General features: G+C 42.8%; 1 protein-coding gene across 4 annotated transcripts in view; it reads right to left on the reverse strand.

Annotated features, from left to right (window-relative positions):
* Positions 1–25,447, reverse strand: part of ROCK2 (Rho associated coiled-coil containing protein kinase 2) — a 105,529-nt gene that overhangs the window by 37,718 nt on the left and 42,364 nt on the right. For all 4 annotated transcript variants that reach the window (XM_072143590.1, XM_072143592.1, XM_072143593.1 and 1 more), the window contains exons 2-6: positions 16,752–16,833; positions 14,240–14,340; positions 12,662–12,799; positions 11,920–12,180; positions 2,228–2,372 (exon numbers count right to left, since the gene is read on the reverse strand). In XM_072143590.1, the coding sequence (XP_071999691.1) occupies positions 2,228–2,372; positions 11,920–12,180; positions 12,662–12,799; positions 14,240–14,340; positions 16,752–16,833 (727 nt within the window). The remainder of the gene's footprint in view (positions 1–2,227; positions 2,373–11,919; positions 12,181–12,661; positions 12,800–14,239; positions 14,341–16,751; positions 16,834–25,447) is intronic.

Consider the following 25,447-nt stretch of genomic DNA (forward strand, 5'->3'; position numbering starts at 1 on the left):
AATCTCTAGAATCCTAGCTCAATGGGGTGCATCATATTATAGCTGAGACCTGAGGAAAGCTCTAGGCTTTGAGTCAGAGACTCAAACAACAAAAAAAATTTTTTGTAGAAGCCCGAGGCTCAAGTGGTGCTCCACCGATTTTAATGGAGACTGTGTAATTCCCAAATTTCTTATGTGGTGGCGCTGTAGATAAGTTTAGCTCTTCCTGCCCGGTTTTACCACAGAACCCATGGACAGATCCTTTGTCTCTATGACTATGTGCACAGAGACAAGGGGAGTTCATAACATGTTATTGTATATGCCTATAGCAGATTATGGTTACTTTATTATGAACATTCCCATATGCTTCGACCGGGTTCACATCAGAGGTTACACACATCTAGAGCCGATTATACATCTATAACAAGCTCCAGAGTTCAGGAACATTGGGAGATCAAATAACAGATAAGAGTAACCCAGAGGAAACCAGAATATTACAGGAGCGTAATATAATATATGGGGAATTATAATGGAATGAACAGAATCTATAGCAAAACTAAATGTCTGCTGAACAAAGCCCGAGCCAAGCGATCAAACCGCAAAATATTCACAATAACACGACACGTGGATGTAAGTTACATGTGCCATCGTCCAACATCCCCTTTTATTTGTGATTATACCCGTACCCCCAGAGATTTCACTCACAATTTATTTTGAATAAGAATCTAAACTTTCCCTTTAAGAAGTCATGACTAGGCACATTCACACGGCCGTTTGGGGGATGTATACGCGGTCGCAAATTTAGGGGCGCATATACGTCCCCATAGACGGCAATGGCGGCCCGGTGGCAGTACGGTGCCACACAATTGTGCACTCTCTTTCCCAGTGTGTGTGCGGCCGTGCACAGCTCTTCTCTATGGAGGGGTCACCTCCTCGTCCTCTCCAGTGATCAGTGGTATGTCCACCTGGCTGTGGCCGAGCGGGCAAACAGCTGTATGAATGTACCCTAAACAAAACAGAGATGTGACCATGTTGCCCATAGAACCCAATCAGAGGCCATGTTTCATATTTCCAGGCCTGTGTGGACAATGCAAGCTGATCCATGATTGGTTGCTGTGAGCAGCATGGTTTATTTTACCTCAGAAACAGCTTTGGGCCTAGAAATAAAATTAAAATTTAAAATTCTATTTGGTCTATTGGCATTCAGAGGGTTTATCTCAACATTTATGAGGTATTGATTAAAAAGATCAAATTGTACCCCCAAAAAAAAACGGGGATGTGGCAATTTAACCCCTTAATGACCAGACCCTTTTTCAATTTTACATTTTCATTTTTCACTCCCCACCTTCAAAAATCCATAACTTTTAAAATTTTCCATGTAAAGATCTATATGAGGGCTTGTTTTCTGCGTAACAAACTGCACTTTATAGTGACTGTATTTAATATTCCATGCCGTGTACTGGAAATCAGGGAAAAAAAATTCCAACTGCAGGGGAATTGGTGAAAAAAGGCATTTGTGCCATTTTCTTGTGGGCTTGGATTTGACAGCTTTCACCGTGAGCCCCAAATGACATGTCTACTTCATTCTTTGGGTCGTTATGATCACAGGGATACCAAATTTGTAAAAGTTTTATAATATTTTCATAGAGTTACAAAAATTAAAAGGGGTTATGCCCTATGCACGGGATAGGGACTGACTTGCTGATACGAAACAGGTCACGAAAACTAGGGGGTCCGTCAGACCCTTTGCCGCTCCATCAGACTAATAGAGCAGATGGCCGAGCATGACCGTTCTGCTCCATTAATCCCACACTGATCAGAAAGTTAGACCCTCTCTATAGGAAAGGGCCTAACTTTAGTTTGTGGGGAAACCCCTTTAAAACCAACAAAAAAAATCCTTCATTTTGCAGTCATCTGGAGCCAATAACTTTTTCATACTTCGAAGTACGGAGCCGTTTGCCGTGTTTAATTTTTTTCAAAATGAGATGATGTATTCAATGCCATCATTCTCCAAGATGGCGCCGCACTAGATGATTTTTTTTGCAGGAGTACTAGATATTCAAAACAAGTCTGATAGAAAGTGTCCCCTATGGCCACGAATCAGAGTTCAGCTTTCATTTATTACAACATAATGAGAAAATGGAAGCAGAGTTCTTAGTGACATTCAGCTGTGAAACCTGCGGCTGAGAATAGTAACAGGCGTGTGAATATAGCCCAAGGCCTCATGCACAAAAAATTATTTACTCACCAACCAGCATTTCAAAAAGGAAGACCCCGACCGACCACCAGTCACATTCCCGCCCGTAGTAGCCATCTCCTCCTTGAGACTTCAGCACTTCAGGTGATATGTAATCTGGAGTTCCCACGGCAGTATCACAACGCACCATACCTGTCTAGGACATCAGGAAAATCGCATGAGTGTGGCATACAACTAAGCACACAGTGTAGTCAGTGAATGGGGGAGGGGGGACATCATCGTTTTGGTACAGAGCTTGTTGTGTGGTTAAGGGCATCTCCAGTGCTGACCCTTGTTGGGTAAAGAAGGATCAAGTTCTTACATTTGTTCAGAACACATCTACAAAATGATGGCCATATGATACAAAGCAGAGCAGGCAATCACCAGAGCTGGAGCCTCCCTTTGTTATTTTTACTATTGTTTTGGAACGCCATGAGGATTTCCATTATGTGCGAGTCACTGAGTGAATGGTGACAGGAAGGCCTGGACTGTGACCGGAAACACCGCAAGTTTAGTCGGCGGTGACTCATGTTCCATTTTCGGCCTCCTGTGTCATGTTGCAGTCAACGTCTCCTGCTCTTATGTCACCGCAGACTGTCTTATCTAACCCTTTAAGAGTCTAATGGAAGAAGTTTTCCAACAGGAGATAAGTCGGCTTGCAGAAACGGAAATGGTTCGGTTTCCTCTCAAATAAAACTATAGAAGTACATGAGAAAATTCTCTTTTTGAAAAGTGGGCGTACAAAATTTAAAGAGACCCAATTTTTAGGATTTTTTTTTTGCCTGTTACCCAGTTATATTCTTCAAGTCAAAGGAATTTCATCTATTAAATTGAATGCATGTTGCATCATATATATTGAAGGAGAACTCCAAACACATCCCTTCTCTCATTTACCCAATTCTGTAGTAGAACATTCCCGGGGCATGACCATAGAACATTCCCAGGGCATGACCATATATGCAGCGAGCTCCAATCTGCACAACCACAAACATCCAGACAGCCTGTTCTGTAACACTTTATCCGTTTCTTCTAGTAATAAATAAGCAGCACTGTTTGTCACAACCGTACGCGTCCTGACAGATCTGCTAGTAAATGCATCAAGACGTACATGCCTCAGTTCATTAGCGGTAGGCCTATGTGGCCAGGAGCTGTCTGCATCTTCTCTAGCAACTATTATTGGGCTCGGTGACATCGGTTTGGAACGGTTATTTGTTTGGTAGTATGTGGCACGTGGTAACACGCACGGAACGGGAACCGATAAGAGCCAGGGTTGCTAACTTTTCCATTAAAAAAAGAAAAACTCAAGCATCTACTCAATTTTCCACTACATGGCACAAACTCAATTTAATTCAAAATTACCGCAACTCAATTATCAGGGGTGACTTTCTATTGCAGAAAGAATCGACCTCACACAAATTAGTCCCCTCTCCATATACAAATAAATCAGAAAAAATACATAATGAAAAGTACTTTAAAAAAACAAAAAAAAAAAAAAAAAACTACTGCTTTTCGGGCTAAATACAGGTAATACAGACTAATCTGTGAAGCCGTTGTAGACCAATATGTCTTACAGCAACTGGTAGAATGCCTTTGGTTGGCTCAGTACCTAGGTACATCTCCTACTACTCATTGTAGGACCCTAAGGCTATCAGTGCATCTCATTCAGACTGTAGGGATCTTCTATTGTTTTGAATTGTCCTCACCCCTAGATCAAGATTCTCCAAACCCACCAATTTCGACGGGCTAATTGACCATCTAATTTGCATGAGAGCTTACAACTCTCCCTTGAAAGCAAAAGTCGAGGCAAAGAAGATCAGTAGATTGGATTTCAGTGGTTTTGAGAGTGTTTTTTTCTTACCCCGACAATCTCCACGTTGAAATTGATGAGTACGGGGTAGAAAGAAGAATAGTAGATAATCACACATGCTCAACTGTAATAAGTATCAATGGTGAGTAAATCACTTTCGTTCCGGCCCTAGAACACAGGTTCATGAGTGAGAACAAGAGTTTTTAGTAGGGTTTGTGTCCGTCCATCATTCAGGTTCGGTAAATACCTACATTTATCTAGTCTAGGCTAAGTTTATGCCATCACCTAAAATCTACAGAATAGAGAGGGGGTGACTGCTCCTCCTATGTAACCAGGGTGATTGATCTCGTCACCAACTGAAACATTTACTACATTACCGGTAACTTTTGACTGGCATCTACAGTGAACCAAATTCTTCTTAAAACAGCTGCCCCAAAAACTTGAAAATCTTATCTTGGTGTGTCCCAAATCATAAACCTGTCCACACTACAATCAAAGCCAAAAAACACAAGTGTGCCAGTCACACCGGTCCTTCATCCAGGCACAGTCACTTCTCCACACACCTAGTGAAACGTTACTCATCACAATCCCATTAGTAGAGACGACCAGAAGCTCGCGGGGAATATTGACATTGGAACACGCTCTCCCAGCTAAATAAATGCCTGTGTTTCTCAAGACAACTGATATCCGCCGCTTATCTTGTACAGCTAACCACAACGCCTGCTTACCCCGGGGCACTGCCAGGCCAGGATTCAATAAAACCCAGTGCCAGGCTCTAGTAAAAACATGCGGTGGGACGGCTCGCCGCTCCCGTAAAAGCCTTTAGCACCTTGTTAAATGGCTCTTAACTTCATTTATATGTTTGGGTTTTGCAAGTAACCATTATATGCCTTCCCTAATACAATATTCTCTGCCGTGCAATGCATGCCTACCGCACATATACATATATATGTAAAAGGGTTAATGTTTATCGCGGGCACCGATTTATTTTTATGATATCTAGTACAACTTAGAGGTAGACAAATATGTCTTCATATAACTGCAACAATTCTTGAAGAAGTTGGATTAACAATGAAAAACTTGTATTATCTTGTATATTTGCCCCTGTAGGGGGCGCCATGTAGCAAACAAGTAGCTCATTGCAGTTTGGTAAAGGTCTGGGAAATCCCACGGAAATCATCCTAACGTCCCTGTGGACATTAAAACACGGTTACTAGGGGATGGGACAAAGCTACCAAGCTGCCTCTCAGCTCCAGCGTCTTGGTGGTCTCTTGGTCTTTGTCGCTTCCATCATGGCCGGAGTGACATCCTGAAACCAATGATTGGCCAAAATGGCCCTAAAGTGCCCCAACCCTGGAACCAGAGCATGGTCAGAACACTTACTTTGGGTTATTCCTACCACAAATTCCCAGAAAACCCCTTGGGTTCTCCACTTTGGAAAAGGATCCCCTAACAATACGTTCATCAGAATATGTCTTCCCTTCCCTTCACCACAGGAATTACACAGTGCCTATAAATATCAATGATGGACAGCCCCTCAGGATTGGCCATTTATACTATTCCCTAACTGGGTCAGTATATCACCCATGTAATATTGACCCTGGTAACATTTGCAGCTCGCCACAGATCACAAGACCCTCGGTCGGCAGGACTCGTGACTTCCTGTGACATCCCCTGTCCTGCTGTCTTCCGGTGGAGGCGGCTGTGCACTCATTATTATATACAGACACCCTGCATCACAGCCATTCCCATATCAGTGGTTGGAGGGGTGTGTGGATACACCCATACAGTGATAACTGCACCGCCTCCTCCATCCGTTGGTAGCCAGCAGGACACAGGACATGACATAAAGTCCTGCTGCTCGGAAGTCATGAACCCACGACTGTTAAGTATAAGTTGTATACGTACCCTTTTAAAGTTTAGTTTAAGTGAACAATCCCTTTAGTTCAAATTTCCTTAACACATTTGTAATGTATTTTATCTGATATTTTTCTAGTTTTGAGAGGTCAAGGAAGCCAGAGAAGGAATCAAGTATAGAAAAAGGTCTTTTTCATAGGATTTTATATACATTTATTAAAGGACACCTGTCATCAGGTCTGTGTCACTTGCCCTGTCACTACTACCTGTTGGAGCAGCTCACAAGGATCCATCCCAGCCTTTATCTAGTTATTTCATACATTATTCATTGTAAAATCATCTATTTTTTATCATGTGAATGAGGCTGGTCACATGGTCAGAGGCAGTGATGTCACCCCTGTTACCCCTCCCCTCTCCCTGCTCATGTCTGTGTGTAATGTATAGTAAAGTATTGCTAGTGTGAGTGCTGCATCTGCTGACATGCTGCATCCTCCTAATATACAGGTGAGAGACACAGACATCAGCTACACATGAATCTGACATGTTCTGCTGTAACATGGCTGCAGCCTGGAGCTTCTGTATCTCTCCTAAACACACACACATGCACACACATGCACACACATGCACACACAGGCTGCAGGGGGCACCAGCACCAGGAAGAACATCATTATACAGCCTCACATCATTACACAGGCTGTCAGTCAAGCACTGGGGGTGTGGCTGTACCTCCCACTCATGAATAGAGTGGACAGCTTGAATATGCTAATGCTTCATTGGACATCTCACAGGTCATTTGCATACAGCTTTAGGACCTCGTTGCTTAGGTTTACAGGCATGTAGAGGGACAATGAAGGGACAGAGGCAATGCTCTCTAATGGCAGTTTATGAAAATATATTTAGTTTAGGGGGTTATTTTGCATGACAGGTTCTCTTTAACTAATTATTTCAGAAACTAATCTGTGAAAGGACAAGTTGATTGGTAGTGAATACCCCAAGACTGGGCAGCAGAATACAGGTTTCCATTTATGGCCGATTGTGGCACTAGAGAAACCGGCTACTGTAGCAGTAATACAATTTCTTAGCTGATTGGTTGGTGTGCATCTGCCAATGAGAAGAGAGAGAGCTGTAACCTAACCCAATAATAGAGAAGTGATGTGTCTTAGTCTACCAGTGACTTCCTATAGGCACAGTGGCTAAACTGTAGTCAGGGGTGGATTAGACAGCCATGGGCCCTGGGGCTGTATTACAAGTTATTTTTTAATGGCATTTTCTTCCTTCATATGGTTTGTGCACCTTTGGAGGACCTTCAGAGGACCCTTGTATAAGTATGTGTTGAAAGCATGAGGATTTCATAGCTGAAGTTCCTTCTCTTTATTATCTGTAAATGGTACTATCAAACTTGGCGATTAGTTTAGGTGGTCATGGGCCCCCTAGAATCCTTGAGCCCCGGGCGGCCTCCCAAACCGCCCATATTATTACCCGCTACTGACTGTAGTAACCTGTCAAAGTTCTGGCCTCGATATCTAGTGGAGTACGTGGGGGACTGTCAAGGAGGGCGCACACAGTGATTCGAAAGCTTCACGTCGTAAGGTTTGGTGAAACGTTTACTTAATATCTGGGGTCACAATGCGTTTGGGAGTTGTCTAAACTCCTTTATCAAGTGAAATGAGACTGCAGCGTGGGAGATGGGGTCATGAAGTTCTGGCCTAACTGAACAGGGCCAAAAAAAAAAAAAAAAAGAAGAAAGAATCCATTCAAGAAAGTAATTATCTGATATTCATCCCCTTTAGATAATGACTTCGATTAGTTGTTCACATTAAATAAATTGTTAATGGAGACTAAATCCCACCAATCCATCAGTATATAGTCCAGATGTATATAAATAAGCAGATGACAATAGATAACAGACAAAAAAAACCACATCCACCAATATTCATCTTCATTTATAAAACGGCACTGACTAGCACCATGTTATACCGCCATCTAACCACTAGCTGGTGCTAATAGCAATGCAATCCTCAGCATTTCATCACATCAGACTTCCCAAAAAAGAAAATAATCCCTAAAATATTCTATTAATCAGCCTCATTCCTCGCATATATCCTGCTCCTATATGGCAACATCCAAGCGAGGCCGGAAAGAGCTGGCTGGCACATTCTGTACTTTGTTCTTAAAAAGTGCAGAGCCCTCAGGAGCGGAAGCAGCGACTGTGACGGCTTCAGGAAGAATTTAATACAGGTTTCTGGCATGTGCGCCTGGAATGTGCATAGACTAAGACTTCATTGTGACACTGGGGAGGGGGGGATCCACACTCCGACATGTAAAGACCATGGAAGCAGCCAGCAATTAGCATCTATCACACTGCTGCCAGTGCACCAACACAGACAAATGGCTACTGCCGCACCTCTGTAATTAGGAGACAAAACCCCAATATAATGAGCCTATTAAATGTATACAATCCGATGAGAACAAAAACACAACACTGAGCTTCGCCAAGTCACACAATGGCCGTCAGACACGTCGGAGAATCTCTCTGCGGCGGACTGACGGCAATTTGCAGCGTTCATTGTAACACCACAAACTCATGTTACTTCACTGTATTAGGAAATGAAATATCCGTTAGATCAGTGGTGGCGAACCTATGGCACTGGTGCCAGAGACGGCACTCGGAGCCCTCTGTGTGGGCACCCAGGCCATCACCCCAGCATGAAGTACACCTGACAGGACTCAAAGAATCTTCCTACAATGATTTGCTCTCCTCTTTTCAACTGCGTTGGTCTCTTTAGGAGGCTGAACGATTGAAAGTTGCCAAAGAACAAGGATAAATAAATTATTGCTTAAATTGCTGCGGTGGCACTCTGCAATAAATAAGTGGCTTTTGGTTGAAGTTTGGGCACTCAGGCTCTAAAAGGTTCGCCATCACTGCGTTAGATCATCCCTTTTTTAATGTTAAAATTGTCTAGTTCCCTACATTAAAAAAAAATTATTAACAAAGTCATATCCAAATGAGTCACTTTTTCTCTGAGAGGAGTCACACTGGAGAGGCTGGAAAGAGGAGTGTTACTTCAGATGCCGATACTTTAGGGTGATGCCACACATGGCGTTTGGAACCAGTTTTTGGTCCGTTTTTAAGCAGTCTGTCCAAAAACGCATCCGTTTTTGACCAGTTATAAATTAACATAATTGGTAAAAACCTGTCAAAAACACATGCGTTTTTAATGGACTGCTTAAAAACGGACCAAAAACAAGTTCAAAACGCCATTGTGTGGCATCACCCTTAGGCTCCAAAGTACATAAAATGATGGTTCCGATATCAGTTTACAGATGAAAGTCTCCGCTTTTAAGCTTTACGCTCAACAGATATTACCGTAATAAACTAGAAGCCCCCTCAGGTAGGGGATAAAACGCCCTTTCCAAAATAATCACTAATGTGAAATACCACCCGTTTATTTGTTTAAAAAAAAAAAAAAAAAACTAAATGAAAAAAAAAATCCCCTTTAAAGTCATATTTTACTAGAGATGTGTCAAGTTCTGTGAGCTATAGAACCAAAAAAATACAAAATTTTTTTTTTAAAAAAGGGAATTTTATTTTTATCTGCAGCTCCGCGCTCTTCCAAATAAGTCTTTAATGTCACATATCTCCGCTTCTGTAGCTAACAGAACCACAAGTCTGATGGAATCTTAAAGATGAGATTATCATATCATGACACAAAAAGAATGTTGCTTTGTACTAAAGGGTAAAAGATACTCCCCCCTTCAGCCTCCAAACTTGACTCATTTCAGGTAAAATGTGACTCTTCTCTGCTCATTATCACACATATACATACATGCTACATATTACATATATATACACAACCATAACTGTTAAGGTAAACCTAGCTGATCAAATCCTGTCATTTCTACTTGTCCTATTTTCCTAAAAGCATTGTAACAGAGAATACATTTTAAGATGGCGCCGACATCGTGGATCATAACCAAAACAATTCTCTGCCCCATTCTGCTTCTTTCCAAATTTCTATATAGATTTGTGGATCCAAATAAAGCTTACACAGTGCTGATTTTTGCCCTGGGGTAACAGCATTAGCAAATCTTGCATCAGCAATTTGTCCGAGTCATCCATTGCATGCTTATTAATCAGAAACACAGCCAACGCACACTAAAAGAGGATACCGTATATACTAGAGTATAAGCCGAGCCGAGTATAAGCTGAGACCCCTAATTTTACCACCAAAAACTGGGAAAACCTATTGATTTGAGTATAAGCCGAGGGTGGGAAATGCATTGTTCACAGACCCCCCCCCCCCCCCCAGTATATAGCCGTACAGCCCGGCCCCCAGTAGCGTACAGCCCGGCCCCCAGTAGCGTACAGCCCGGCCCCCAGTAGCGTACAGCCCGGCCCCCAGTAGCGTACAGCCCGGCCCCCAGTAGCGTACAGCCCGGCCCCCAGTAGCGTACAGCCCGGCCCCCAGTAGCGTACAGCCCGGCCCCCAGTAGCGTACAGCCCGGCCCCCAGTAGCGTACAGCCCGGCCCCCAGTAGCGTACAGCCCGGCCCCCAGTAGCGTACAGCCCGGCCCCCAGTAGCGTACAGCCCGGCCCCCAGTAGCGTACAGCCCGGCCCCCAGTAGCGTACAGCCCGGCCCCCAGTAGCATACAGCCCGGCCCCCAGTAGCATACAGCACAGCCCCCAGTAGCATACAGCACAGCCCCCAGTAGCATACAGCACAGCCCCCAGTAGCATACAGCACAGCCCCCAGTAGCATACAGCACAGCCCCCAGTAGCATACAGCACAGCCCCCAGTAGCATACAGCACAGCCCCCAGTAGCATACAGCACAGCCCCCAGTAGCATACAGCCCAGCCCCCAGTAGCATACAGCCCAGCCCCCAGTAGTATACAGCCCAGCCCCCAGTAGTATACAGCCCAGCCCCCAGTAGTATACAGCCCAGCCCCCAGTAGTATACAGCCCAGCCCCCAGTAGTATACAGCCCAGCCCCCAGTAGTATACAGCCCAGCCCCCAGTAGTATACAGCCCAGCATTAAAAAAAAAAAAAAAAAAAACTTATATACTCCCCCTCCGGTGGCCCCGGTGTGCAGCGCTGCTCCCCCGATGTCCATGCGGCTCGTCTTCTGGCTTCCGCGCCGTCTTCTTTCTTCTGCAGGGTGCCGCCATTGATCTTCCCCGGCTGGCAGGCACATAGTATGACGCGCCGCTGGGGAAGTTTATACGGTATCTTGAATCCTACCCTTCATAACTATACATACATATATGTAAACTAGTGAGAATTCCCATTAAAAAAAAGGGAATTCTAGAAAGGACACTTTACACCCTGCCTGAAGTTGCTGCTAGTTTAGTGGGGTAGAAGCCGATGACGGGTTTCCTTTGAAGTCATATTCAGAAATGAGATCTTTAGGTTTCACATTCATAACTAGATCTTTGGTCATATTAAGAAAAAAATACCTACAATAACACTGTGCTTCATAGTTGAAGACTCTCAAATTCTCTTTAAAGGGGTTGTCCGACTTTTACAAAAATGTACCAGGTGGGCTGGCAAGGCTTTTAAAAAAAAATCTTTAAAAAAACAACAACAACAACTTATACTCACCTCCTCAGTCACTCCCGATGTATCAGGCGCTGGCACAGGAGACGGGTGGATGTATCTGGCCGCCCTAGAGGTTACTGGAGCGGAGCTTCCATGCCCCTGTAAGCAAACTGGGGAACGGCTCTGACAGACCACGCCAGGGGGCAATGGGAGTGACGGAGTAGCCAAGTAAAGCTTTATTTTTTGGGGGAAAAAACCCTTGCCAGCCCACCTCACAAATTTTTGTAATAGTCGGACAATCCCTTTAAAACAGCATCAGAAGCATGGTCCTTAGTGCTACGGAACCTGAGAAAACAGCAGCTGAAGCGTGGTTCTCTCCCTAGCCTCTCAGCGCGACTCATCTCTGATAACGAGAGACTCTTCCCAGTTAATTTGCATATGACTTTGGCGGCAATTCTTTTTCTAACCATCAGTCTAAAATATTAGTTTCTTGGACTTACTTCATCCATCTTCATACACGTGCCAAAGTCCGCCAGCTTCAGGTGGCCGTATTTGTCTAGTAGCATGTTGTCTGGCTTGACGTCTCGGTGGATCAGACCCATGGAGTGAATGGCATCGAGGGCTAGGACCACTTCGGCGGTGTAGAACTTTGCCCACTTTTCGGGCACGTCGTAGTTGCTCATAAGGTTGACCAGGTCTCCCCCAGGCATGTACTCCATCACCATGTACAGATACTTCTCATCTTGGAAGGCACAATTCAGCTGTAACAAGCAACACACAGTCATCACTACTGGAGGTGAGATAGCTACACAACAGCGCACACAACAGCGCACAATAATAAAACATACATTATACATCTCCCACAGTTTTGATCAAAACATTAAAAAAAAAGGACATTTTGACATCAGTTTTGGGATATGCGATATTTTTCGGAGTATAGGGCGCACCATCAATAAATGCCTGCCAAAATGTCTAGGTTCATATATAAGGCGCACCGGAGTATAAGGCGCACCTGATTATAAGGATGAATGACCAGCAGGTGGCAGACCTGTGCGCAGTTCAAGACAGCTGTTGTCTGTAAGTACAGTTCATATATAAGGCGCAATGGACTATAAGGCGCACCTTTGATTTCTGACAAAATCAAAGGGTTTTTAGTGCGCCTTATAGTCCGAAAAATACAGTAATCGTATGTAAAAGTTGAAAACAATACAATAAAAAGAAAATCGGTAACATAACTATTACCTGAACTACCCAGGGACTGTTTGCAAATGCCATGATATCCCTTTCTTCCCAAAAGAAGGCCGAATCCGATCTCTTTATCATTTCAAATTTACTAAGCAGTTTCATTGCATAAACTTTTTGTGTGTTTTTATGCCGAACCTATAAAAAAATAAAAAAAAAATCAAGATAGTAATAAATAAAAACTTAACCCATAACCCAGATTGCTATATAGACAAATTACACTGAAGTTAGATGTATGCTGCCGTAATGTGACGGTCATTGGGGCACAAAGTCCAAAATGTCACTGATGAGGTAACCTAAACCAGTCTGGCAGCAGTGTGCATACTAGATTTTTCCACAAATGAGCCCTAGTTACAAATGTCTATCTATACCTTCTGAACTGTGGCGCCTGCAAACACACAGTTCTGGTGTCATTTTAAAGAGTGAAATCTCCCCTTCAATATCACACGAGGCTTGCGTTTCCACAGACACAGTGTTAAATTTAGTAGGGAGTGAAATGTTTACGTACAGAACTCACTCCGGACTGTAACGTTAACAGTGGATATTTCCATGTCTGTGTCTCCTACTAACACAATCTTGATGTGGAGTTGGCAATTCTCCTCTTTAAAATGACACCAGAACAGTATGTGCCACAGTTCAGAAGATACCGCTGCTTGAAGCCTGCCCCTGGCAAGCCTGTCAAAGCAAAGTGCCACAAAATGATAACATACCGGCAGACCCAAGACATTTTAACCAATAAATGAGAAATAAATGAAAATATTAGACTGATACAGATATAGATTATATAAATATATGTATATAAATGGATATATGTAGATCAGACTTCAGTATCTATGAGTAGTATAAGGATAGTCACAAGTTATAGCTGGAAGTAGTCATCATTGTGGTCTGGGCTGGAAGGAAAGTACATGAAGATGCTACAGCTAGGACACCAGATGGAAAAGTACTGGCCCAGAGCTGCTATTATACACTAACAATATGGAGTCACTGTGTGGGGGTATTATTTAGGCCCTTTGTAGTGGTGTAATTGGTGTAAACAGTGGAGCAGATTTACTTACCCGGTCAATTCGCGATCCACCGGTGGATTCGGGTCTTCCGGCGATTCACTAAGGCAGTTCCTCCGACATCCACCAGGTGTCCCTGCTGCGCTGAAGTCCGCCGAGGTCGGCCAGAGTTCACGATCCTATCCCTGGTGAAGGTAAGCGCGTGTCCAGCGACACTTTTTTTTAAAAAAAAATACGGCGGTTTCTCCGAATCCGTCGGGTTTTCGTTCGGCCACGCCCCCAATTCCAGTCGCGTGCATACTGGCGCCACAATCGAATCGTGTTCGCCAAAAACCCGGGGCAATTCAGGAAAAAACGGTGCAAATTGGAAATATTCGGGTAACACATTGGGAAACCGCGAATCGGGCCCTTAGTAAATGACCCCCAGTATGTTTTCTCCAGTAACAGACAGACAGACATTTATTGGGGGCATATTTATTAAAAAAAAAAAAATTTGAAAATAAATTGAAAAAAAAAATTAAAATAAAAAAAAAAGTCATTGCCGGGGGGGGGGGGGGGAGAGACAATTTCTTACCAGCTGGACTTCCCCAAAGGCTCCTCGCCCTATGACTTTTACGACGTCATAATCTTCTGCTTTCATCTGTAGTCTGCGCACATCGGCCACAACTTTTTCATCTGAAAGAAGAAGAAAAAAAAAAGTAATTTTTTTTTGAGTTCTGGTAGTAAAAACGTAAAACAAATTAGTGAAACTAGAAAGTCCCCGCACTCCTCTGAGAAGTCATAGGGCTCATTCAGATGGGCTCAGTCTGTATTGTATCCGCATCCGTTTATTTTCACGCCCGTATAATGGGTTTCTAATCTACTTTTTTGCCCTGTCCAGTTGGTTGCCTAGTAACTTTTGACGGGAAAAAAAAAAAAAAAAAAAAAAAAAAACAGCACCCACGTTTTTTTGTGCGGATCTATTGGCTTCTATGGAGATCCGTGCTTGGAGAGTGCACGCTGCAATTATTTTTCTCACTGTGCGCCCAGCTGTGCAAAAATTAAACCGTGTGAACAGACCAATAGAAATCACTGGGTCCATATGCCAGACGCAAAAAAAATAAAAAATATAAGGAAAGCATACAGACCTCAAAAACCGCCTGTGTGAATGAGCCCTTAGTCGCATGTTTTTTGGGAACCCCTTGTGGCCAACATTGCAGGCCTTACAGATGACACATCTGTCCAGTCATGTAATCCTAGTCCCCATATAGCAGCAGAATTCTCCTAAATCCACCAGATGGTAACACTGTGCTCGTGCTTAGGAGCGGCACATAGCTGGTCACACACATAACATGATCCTGAGAATATATAAGATGAGAGTCTCTACGGAGGAGCATTAAAGGGCATCTACACCAGGATGAAAGGTTATATGCAAATGAGCCTGAGGGGCTCCAGGCTCCATTAACACCTATGGAGCATGGAGCCCCTCAGGCTCATTTGCATACAGTTCATCATCCTGGTGGTAGATGCTCTTTAACAAAGACCAGTTTCATCCTCTGGTGTTCTACCTTCTAAGGCTTTATTCACACAGCGGTGGCCGATTCTACAAATGCACCTTTTATAGGGGGAGATTTATCCTAAGTCTCTTAGAGCAGAACTGTTCTAGTTGCCCACTGCCACCAATCAGAGCTCAGCTTTCATTTCCCCACAGCTGTTTATAAAATGAAAGCTGAGCTCTGATTGGTTTCCGTGGGCAGTTTTGCCTCAGAAACTTGATGTTAAATCTCCCCCCATGTGTCTCAGTCTGGGTTTCTGGGAGTCAAATAAAAAGAGTTGCAAAAGTATTCACTCCCCTTGCACATCTAGAGGATGGAATGCTTGCCCGTTCTTCTTTTCAGCATCGCTCTGGCTCCACCATATTGGTTTTGAGAATGTTTTTGAATAGTATTTTCCAGTCACACCACAGATTGGGGGGGATTTAGGTCTGGACTGTGACATGTTATAAAGTAGCGCTGTGCAGTGACTGCAGATGTAGGCACTGCCCCCAGCTCTATAGACCCAGCGGGCACTTTCTCGCAGGCTTTGAAAGAGTTAAAGAGGACCTGTCACCAAGAAATTCGGCACTAGGAGCTGCTTCTCGGTGACAGGTCCTCTTTTAAGCAGATCTAGTACAGCTCTGGGGGTCTTTTTGCCCTGTAACTGGAGCCAGAGAGACTGGAAAACTTGTAATAAAGAGAAAATGTAAAATGTCCCCCAGGGATCTTTTATGACATCATGGGGAACATAAAAAAATATGAAAAAAAAACACAACACATACATGTAAAATATTAATAAACATATAAAATAAATATAAAATAATAAAACAAAATCCCTCAACCCTTCTGCAGCAGGGACAGAGATGTTTAATGTGATTTTCTGCAGCAGGTACGGAGGTGTGTATTGTGATGTTCTGCAGCAGCTTCAGAGGTGTGTATTAGGAGATACTGCAGCAGCAGTAGTTCAGCACAGGCTTACTAAAAATCGAGGGATTAAACATGGGATAAGATGGAAGTGACGAGCAGTGGAGGGCAGTACATCTAAATGTGGACATGCTGGGAACACAACCTAAGGCTAAATTCACACTGCCGTGAGCCCGCCGCACCGTAGCACGGCGGGCACACGGCAGCGCGGGGAGAGGAGGAGGAGGTGAGCGCTGCTCACCCCCGCCCCTCTCCATAGGAATTAATGGTGCACTGCGACGTAATACGGGGAAATATAGGACATGTCCTATCTTTCCCCGGGCTACGGAGCGGTACGGTGCCGCACGTGTGCTGCATCGTACCACTCCCGTACAGGGCCGTGAGTCCATAGAAGTGTATGGGGGACGTATATCGCCCATACTGTAGTGTGAATGTAGCCTAAGGCCGATCGTTGCATTAGGACATGTGCTGGCTGTTTTTCTCTACAGGCAGCTTATTTCCCTGTCATGGTCTGGGGGGCCCCCATTAGGAATTTTGCCCCGGGGTCCAAAGGCAGAAAATTCACAATATGGGGAGCCAGAAGCTCAGCTCCCATTCACATATATAAAGGACAAACAACAACATAGAAATCGAGGCATCAACTCTTACATCTATTTAGGAAGTTGTCAATGTTCTTGTTCTTCCGTAGTGCAGGGAAATCAAGGTCAAGGACCAGGGAATTGAGTCCATCCTACAAGACACAGAAGATGTAACGTTATTAAATGACATATTTAATGATATAAACATAAATTTATGTACAAAAAGATACAAAAATGTGAGTGTCGTGGAAACAACCCATAGCTGTACATTGGCCTGGGGTCTCCAACCTCTGGCTCATCAGCCATCATAGTGTAGCCATCATCCGACTGATGCTCCAGGCAGTGACATCGGAGCCAGCAGGAATGTGCCAACTCTGACTCCAGTAGTCCTACAAGTCCCATAGATGTAAATGATTGAGGGAACATCAATGATCGGACACCGAGTATAACAAATTAGAGACTTTTAACCGAATTTGGGAGAATTATACGTTTACAAAATTATGTTTTGACAAAAAATTTCTTGAAAGAAAAATTCTGATGTAGAGAGTGATCATGGTTATGCTATCAGGAATAAAGTTCCTAACCAAATGTTCGGAAACATGGGCCGATCCATAGAGGCCATGATGAAGCTATAAGGTTATCTGTAGGTCAAGGGCACAAGGATGAAGACATCCCCATTAAACAACTTTATGTCATATTCCGTGACATCAGAGGGGGAGTGTCCAGCTCTTCCGGCCCCTCCCATTTACTACTCCCCATGCCCCATGAGAGCTCTGTTACATCATTGGGCACTTAGTCATGTGGCCAGGGTGATGTCATCTTAGGTCCTGTTACATCTGCAACGTCCACCCTATGTATGTAGCTGATCACATGGAGTCATGGAATGCTGTGATTTCATGTGATCAGATACATATCCAAGTACCCAATGATGTAACGGAGCTCTCTCTTAATGTTCTCTACAGCAGCATATCATAGCAGCGTGACCTGTCAATCAGTAACTAGGAGGTGGGTCATATAGGAAGGTCACATCTTAGAAAAGCTTTAGAAAGTAGCGTCACAAGCAGTGCCCCCAGTGTGAACAGGGCTGTAGTCAGGGTACATCACGCATACACTCACTCACTAACTACTAGTAATGGCGGGAAAGATGGAGAGTTTTATAAAGCGGCGAGCTGGTGCGGAGATATGTGGGGAAGCAGGAAGCCGGCAGTCTCTTCTCCAGATGTCAGGAAACCTGCATGTGAAATGATTTCATGCTCTCCTTCCTCTGCGCTATGACAGGACTGTAAACCCCGGACCCTTCCTATTATCCTTCTGTTCAAACAAATGACGTGTGGGCGCGCTGGCAGAGAGCGCTGCTAAACATACAATCGGATCAGAGGCTACAGACTTTCCAAAGCCATTATTACACGTACAGTAGGAGCGCTCAGAGTACACAATGCGCCCAGCATTTCATACTACTTTATTTTTTACTCATGACATCACCAACAAAAACAGCACAAAGACAAAGGTCCTTAAAGTAAATCTACCATCAAAATCCATCATGATAAACCAGGGACATTACTCATAGATCCAGGCACCGTGACTGTGGTAATCTTCTTATATTTGTTATCCATGGCCTCCTGCCCTCTAAAATCAACTTTTGTAATTATGCCAATGGGCCAGAAGAGCTCAGTGCTTATCAGAGGCCTTCCATGATGTAGATTCACCGGCTGTAATACTGTGAAGGAGCATTTCCACCTCCCAACTCATTAGCATAATTTCAAAAGTTGATTTTAGAAGAAGGAAGGAGGCCATGGAAAACAAATATCATGTTAAAGGACATTACTATCAGATTTACTGACGGTAGAAGTCCCAAACTTACTTGCTCATTCCGTCTGTCAGGGGATGATCTCACTTTTATGAAGTCCTGGGACAATGGTCTTGTTCTAAAAAAACACTTGATAAAGATATTCAAACGAGCCGGAGGAGCTCAGGGATACATCGCTCGAGCACCTCTCGACTCCGCCTCCTGTGAATATATGCACCCCCCCTCAGTGTTCATGGTGCATGTCCCCGTCCATCGTTCATGCTGTCAGCGGGTCGGTGGACAGGGCCAAGCGCCATGAACATGGAAGGGGTTGTGCATATACCAGCAGGAGGCAGAGCCGAGAGGCTCTCGGGTGACGTAGCCCTGAGCGCCACTGGCTCATTTTAATTTCTTTATAAAGTGTTTTCTAAAACAAGACAGTTGTCCCAGGACTTCATAAAAGAGAGATCATCCCCTGACAGACGAGCAAGTAATTTTGGGGCATCTACGTGAAGTTTACACCTATTAACAAGGAAATCTAAATCGGTGGGGGGGGGGGGGGGTCGCAGTTGTCCAATGTACCACCAAACGGACCATGTAGCTCAGTGATGGCAAACCTTGGAGACAGAGTGCCCAAGCTACAACCAAAGCCCACTTATATGTCTCAAAGTGCCAACATGACAATTTCAGCAGTAACTTATTGATCCCTGCTGTATAACAGGTTTTAATTGTATTGGCGTCCTAAGTTCACCTATACAATAGAAAGATGATGGAGAAATTTGGATTGTAGCTTCCCTTCAAGGGCTCCTGAAGATGAAGAATCAGGGGACCCAGAGCAGGAGCTCCAATGACAATCCATCTCTATCCACCCCCCTCTTGCTCCTCCTCTAGTCCTGGCACCCAAGGATGTCGCTTTAAAATAATCATGGCACGATCTGGGCTGTATTGGACCAGAGGAGGAAGCCTTGAGTCCTATCTGGCAAACTCTGTGATGGGTTGAAGGCCTGGGTGCCCAAAGAAAGGGTTTTGAGTGCCACTGCTGGCACCCGTGCCATAGGTTCGCCACCAGTGATGTAGCTCATGCACCTGCTGCGCCATGCATCTCTATGGCGATAGCCGAGCACAACTACTTCATCAGTGCCATAGGTAGCAAATAGAGCAGCAGTGAACGGCTGCTCCATTGATCTGGGGTACAACGAATTCATGGGGGTCCCATCCCCTTTAACCACAAGACATGGGAGGTGGAAGCAGTTGGCTCTGGGTCTCTTCATTGGTTGAAAACTGAAATTGCAGCCAAGGGTCTAATTCCCATTTACCGGTGGAAAACTGTATACCATACACAGTCACACAGTGTGGACCTATTGAGGACCACCGCATCAGTCTACACACAGAAATCCCATGTGCATGTGACCAAACCAAAATAAAACCCGACCAGTACGTTTCCACTTCACGTTGTGCTTCTCGATGACGTGTGGGCCACCTATGATACATCAGATGTTATTGTTGTCTTTAGAGACCTGGGAGACATTCAAGTGAACAAACTGGCCAAGTACTAAAAACTCCACGAGACCAGTCACCCGGATAAACAGGACAAAGTACAAAGCGGAAAAAGCGGAAGGAAAACTGCTGAATATACCAAACAAGGCAGCGATGTGAGGTCATCCGCCAGAAATAGGGAAGCAGAATATACAATACTTATTATGACGGCAGAGTGTCATATTAGTCACTAAAGCCTTGGGGTGAGGAGCGTCACTAACTTTTAACAGCAAACTCTGCACACATCAATAGTACACATTAAACACGAGAAACTTTTGTAATACATTTAAGGAAGAATCCTTCTTTCTTCACTTATCAGGTTCTTTTCCTGCTCCCCCACAGGCTGCTGAAGTCTATATTACATCTCATCACATTAAAACTTCTCTATTGTGTCCTCTGCTAATGCATTGTATGGAGACCTCATAGTAGCTAGTCTCCACCAACCAGTTCTGAAACTGTGATGCAGGGGTAGAAATGGGGGATATCTTATGTACACACAACTTCAATTTTTCCCCTCCACTAAAAATCCATTATTTATTTTTCTGTGTACTGAGCTGTATGAGGGTTTGTTTTCTGCCTAAAAAGTTGCACTTTCTAATGACAGAACTTAATATTCCATGGCATGTACTGGAAAGTAGAAAAAAAAAAATCCAAAAAGTGGCGAAGTAGGCAATAAAACACATTTGTACCTTTTCTTATGGACCCAGTTTGGACCGTTTTTATTGTGTACTTTAAATGACACCTCCCCCAAATTATTATAATATGTGTAATATAATATTATATTTAGGTTTTAAAAGACTTTAAAAAGATTTAAAATAACGTTTGTATAAAAATAAAAATTCACTATATTCTGGCGTTAATAACTTTTTCACACTGGATAGAGCTGTGTAAGGTGTCATTTTATGCAGGATTCCATTTTAGGGACTGTGCCTTTTAATCAATTTATCATTTAGTATTTTTTGAGTTGCAAAATGGTGGAAAAAAAAATTACCAATACCCGACATGTTCATGATTTTTTGTTTATTTTTATATCGGTTCTAGGGAAAGGGAGGGGTTTTAAACTGTGTGTTTTTTTTTTTATTTTTATCTTACATTTTTTGTTTACTGTATTTGCAGGCCCCCTAGGGTACTTTAACCCTAGGGGGTCTGATCGTAACTAACATATATTGCTACACAAGTATTGCAGTATATGGTGGATTTGCTGAAGGTCTGTTACAGTTTGCCACTGGAACACTGGAACTAATCTTCAAAAATATCAAGCTCTAACATCACCCATTGTGTTTGAAGAGAGCTCAGTCTGTGACATCCTTAAACCTCCTTAACGGCACAGTGATGTACTATTAAATTGCATAGATAGATGTTAGACACACATACACCTTTTTAAAGCCCAAAAAGTCATTCAATCATCTTAAGGCCTAAATATTGGTGCCCACATAGCCTCAGAGCCATGATACGGACTGATTTACACAACGAGAGATACAAGTGACTTGGAGACACCACATACAAGAGGAAGAAAGCGTAAGCACATGTACTGATAACCCGACAGTAATGAACCTGTGGGCCATCTGTAGAGAAGGCTGCGCACAATTTCCTGTACAGATACTCACTTACTGTCACTTCAAATTCTCCCAACACTCGCTATAACCCAGACATACATATCAGAGGAAACATGCTTCAAACTAAACAAATACATTACTACAAAACAAATGTGTTGGCAAATACATTCAAGAAAACCCATTAATCATCATGTACTCCGTGAAAATCGAAAAGCCAACCGTAAACCCAAACACTTGTGTGTTATCTATCATCGAGGGTCATTAATTCCAGCCTCTTAAAACATAAAAGGGGCCAAGTATAGAAATATAACCAAACAAAACAAAAAAAAAACAACAAAAGAATAATAGGACTCTGGAAAAGTGACAGAGAGGAGGAGAACGGAACCTTCCCAAAAGGGTTTTCCAACTACAAGGGGAGTATCTTTCAGGGCTGTGGAGTTGTCGATTCCTGAATTTTCCCCAAACTCCCACGTATATAGGACATGTTGAAGTGATGCATTTACAGTCATAATACGGCTTTTTATCACCATTATGATCATCCAATTATTACAGGCACATGTTATATATATAGATAGAAGGGACATGTGTGTCAGCCTGTAAATCTGTATGACCAACTCTTTGCATAGAAATATAAAACCAAAAAAGAATCAAGAGTATTCAGGTCCAATTAAATCAATACTTTATTAAGAAAAAAGACATAAAAATAAATATGAAAAACATACATTAAAAAAACATCAGTGATGGTTCTCCAAAATAGACTATATTGCCATCTAGCCCGATTAAAACCCAGGGAATATATTGCAGAAAAAAGTGCAAGTGCAAAATATATAAATACTAATGGGGAAACAATACTCTTTCAACATACAAATCGTTATGGCACCATGGCCATAATGTATACATTAATATATAGATGTGTGTGTTATTCATATTTATTTTTATGTCTTTTTTCTTAATAAAGTATTGATTTAATTGGACCGGAATACTCTTGATTCTTTTTTGGTTTTATAGGATACAATTTATGCAGAACAAAAAATATTTATTGGAATACTGCAAAACGTTAGAACTAAAGTATAACTAATAAATTGAATAATGCAAAATATGTTTTTTTTTGGGGGGGGGAAAGAGTTTTCAACAAAAATGTACTGAATAATATTTGTTTAGTTAGTCTATGAATACGTTTTTAGAAACAGTATCGCCTCCATTATTTCCTCCTTCACAGATGACTTCAAATCTGACCCAATTAATTGGAGGCTAGAGAACAGGCTCTTTACACTGACTTGGGTTGGGGCAATGTGGTAACCACACAGGCAACATCTATAACAATTTCTGGATATAGAGGAATTGCCTCATGAACAGTTTTGATTGAAACTTCTCTCTGGGAAATGCTTACTGAGTGTTTCACATGATAATGCTGCACAGTCTAGCAGTGCTAGATAACATGAAGGCTTGGCTTCTATACATATAGTACTTATTAGAGATGAAGTTTCCGTTCGGGTGTGCCCCGCACTCTCTGGTCATATCGCCGGAGTGGCGGAGTGCTGAACAACGGGCAAATTAGCGCGCCTAGCAATAGCTATGATTGGCCATGGGGTGTCACCCATTTCTGAATTTGAAAGGTTACAAAACGGTTTTCCCCTCATATTCAACGTATAGCTTCTTACAAACATGAAGTTAGAGGAAAAGTAAACTAAAACATAAAGCAGTATAAAGAGAGAACATACACTGGACAGTCCTGCCTTAATCTGTTTTCCTGATCGTTCTAGCGGTTTTACGGTAAGTGTGGACATTCTTTGCCCTCTGATCTGTAGGGGAGGAGCTTCACTACTGAGCAGGAGCAAAAAGTGCATCCACATCCATCTCAACTAAAAACCTACATCATTAAATTAGGAATAGAACAGGAGTTATAGGACGTTCCAGAATTTACCCCCAAAGCTATTTAGCACATACTGCAGTCAACTAATTGTAACAATTTATTATATATTTTTGGAGTTTTTTTAAAAATTTTTACTACGTCAGAAAAAAATAGCATATGCTCAACCTGCCGTTCCATCAATTAGTGAAAAATGGGACCATTGCTTTCGTTATCAGTAGGGGTCCCATTTGTAAGACTCCACCAATCATCATGCTCTTTCCTATACTGTGGATAGAAGACAGGAATATAACTTAGTACAACCCCTTTACAGAAGGGAAAGATTGTTTTAAACGGTAAGGTCCCTATAAATGTTATACATATACACATACAGCGCTCATCGTGGCACTCGCCCAAGATCTGATAGAGCCTGGACAAATTCCAGGAATCAAGCAGACAGTTTGCTATGTTTTATAATGGGGCCTATAAAAGTTCTTACTTTACCAACACAAAAAGTGAACTTGACAGTGTAATTCATTGACTTTATAAAAAGTTTAAATAAAAAAAGTGGGAGCGGGACCAAGGGGACTTGAAAAAAAATAGGCCCAAGATTCAGGTTCTGCTCATTGCTCTTCAAGCAGATCGTGCTACATATTGTCACAGTATCAAGTTAATACTCTTCCGGTCACAGACTGGTTACAGTGGTCGGGACAGTACACAGCAGCCATCAGAGTCAACAGAGGAATAATGTACAGAAATTCATAGCTCTCTGCAATAAACTGCTCCAAAGGCACCTGTGCTCTGAGAGACAGCTGTAATACTCAACCAGGAGCCTGCTGCAGCTTTTACTCAGAGCACAAATTCACTTTCAATGGGAGCAACGGCTGCAGCGACTACTTAGTTTGCTACAAGTAGAATAACTACTGACTTCCCCACACTGATCACCTATTGATGGCCAATATGAAGGATAGGTCATCAATAGTAATTCCTGGCCAACGCTTTAACTTTTCAATTTTAGGCCTCTCTGTGCAGAGAAGGTGGAAACTGTTGCTCGCTTGCCCCTATGCAGTTAACTGCTCTGAGTGACAGCTGTAGTATTCAACTATAAGCCCTCTGCAGATTTTACTCAGAGCAGATAGGAAAAGCTGTGCACCAGTTCTATGCAGAAAGCCCAGTACATAATTTCTTGTGGGAAGATACAAGCATTAAAAAAAAAAAAAAAAAACAGACCACAATGTTCTCTAAGACATTAGGCAAATTGGGAGAGAAAAGAAAATACTCTACGATTAATTAGATGTAGACAGGGACGGATTATAGAGAGGGCAAACCAAGGCAGCTAGCATTGGCGGGGATGAGGGGTCCCCCACCATCTGCCAAGGCGCATATTATCAGGTTCTGCTGTAGCCAAGGGGAGTCCATGAAAAAAAGTTCATCCTTGGCCCAACAGGTAAATTTTTAAGGAGCCTCCACCAGATTTTTTACTATAGATAGGTGGTAAGAAAGAGTAAGAATAATAATCTGTGTGTCTGCAGTAATACAACAACCAGTTGTCCCGAAAGGGATATATATATTCACAAAATTACTCACTTGGAAGCATGTAAGTATCTAGTCCAGAACTTCTCCGAAGTGAACCTAGAGACCTGTGAAGCTGCAGCACGGAAGGACTTCAGCACTGGCCACAGGGCCCTTCTGTCTCATTAGCATAATTATAAGAGTTGATTTTAGAAGGAAGGAGGCCATGGATAACAAATATAAGAAGATTACTACAACCACGGTGCCTGGCTCTATGAGTAAGTGTCCCTGGTTTATCATGATGGATTTTGATGGTAGATTTCCTTTAAAGTGACAATATTACTCTTCTTTTTTTCTTTTCAACAATGGTGCTATAATGTGGTCCTTTAGTGGCGTCTCATTAAGCTCATTAGTTAAGCTCATCAATTTGCTACATTACACCCGATCTAACACTTAAACTAATAGGCTTATACAGTTTCTTGGGCGCTTTAAGCTCCTTCCAAAACCTTTTCAAGATTTTCATGGAG

This window comes from Engystomops pustulosus, chromosome 3, assembly GCF_040894005.1.
Source record: "Engystomops pustulosus chromosome 3, aEngPut4.maternal, whole genome shotgun sequence".
Lineage (NCBI taxonomy): Eukaryota > Metazoa > Chordata > Amphibia > Anura > Leptodactylidae > Engystomops > Engystomops pustulosus.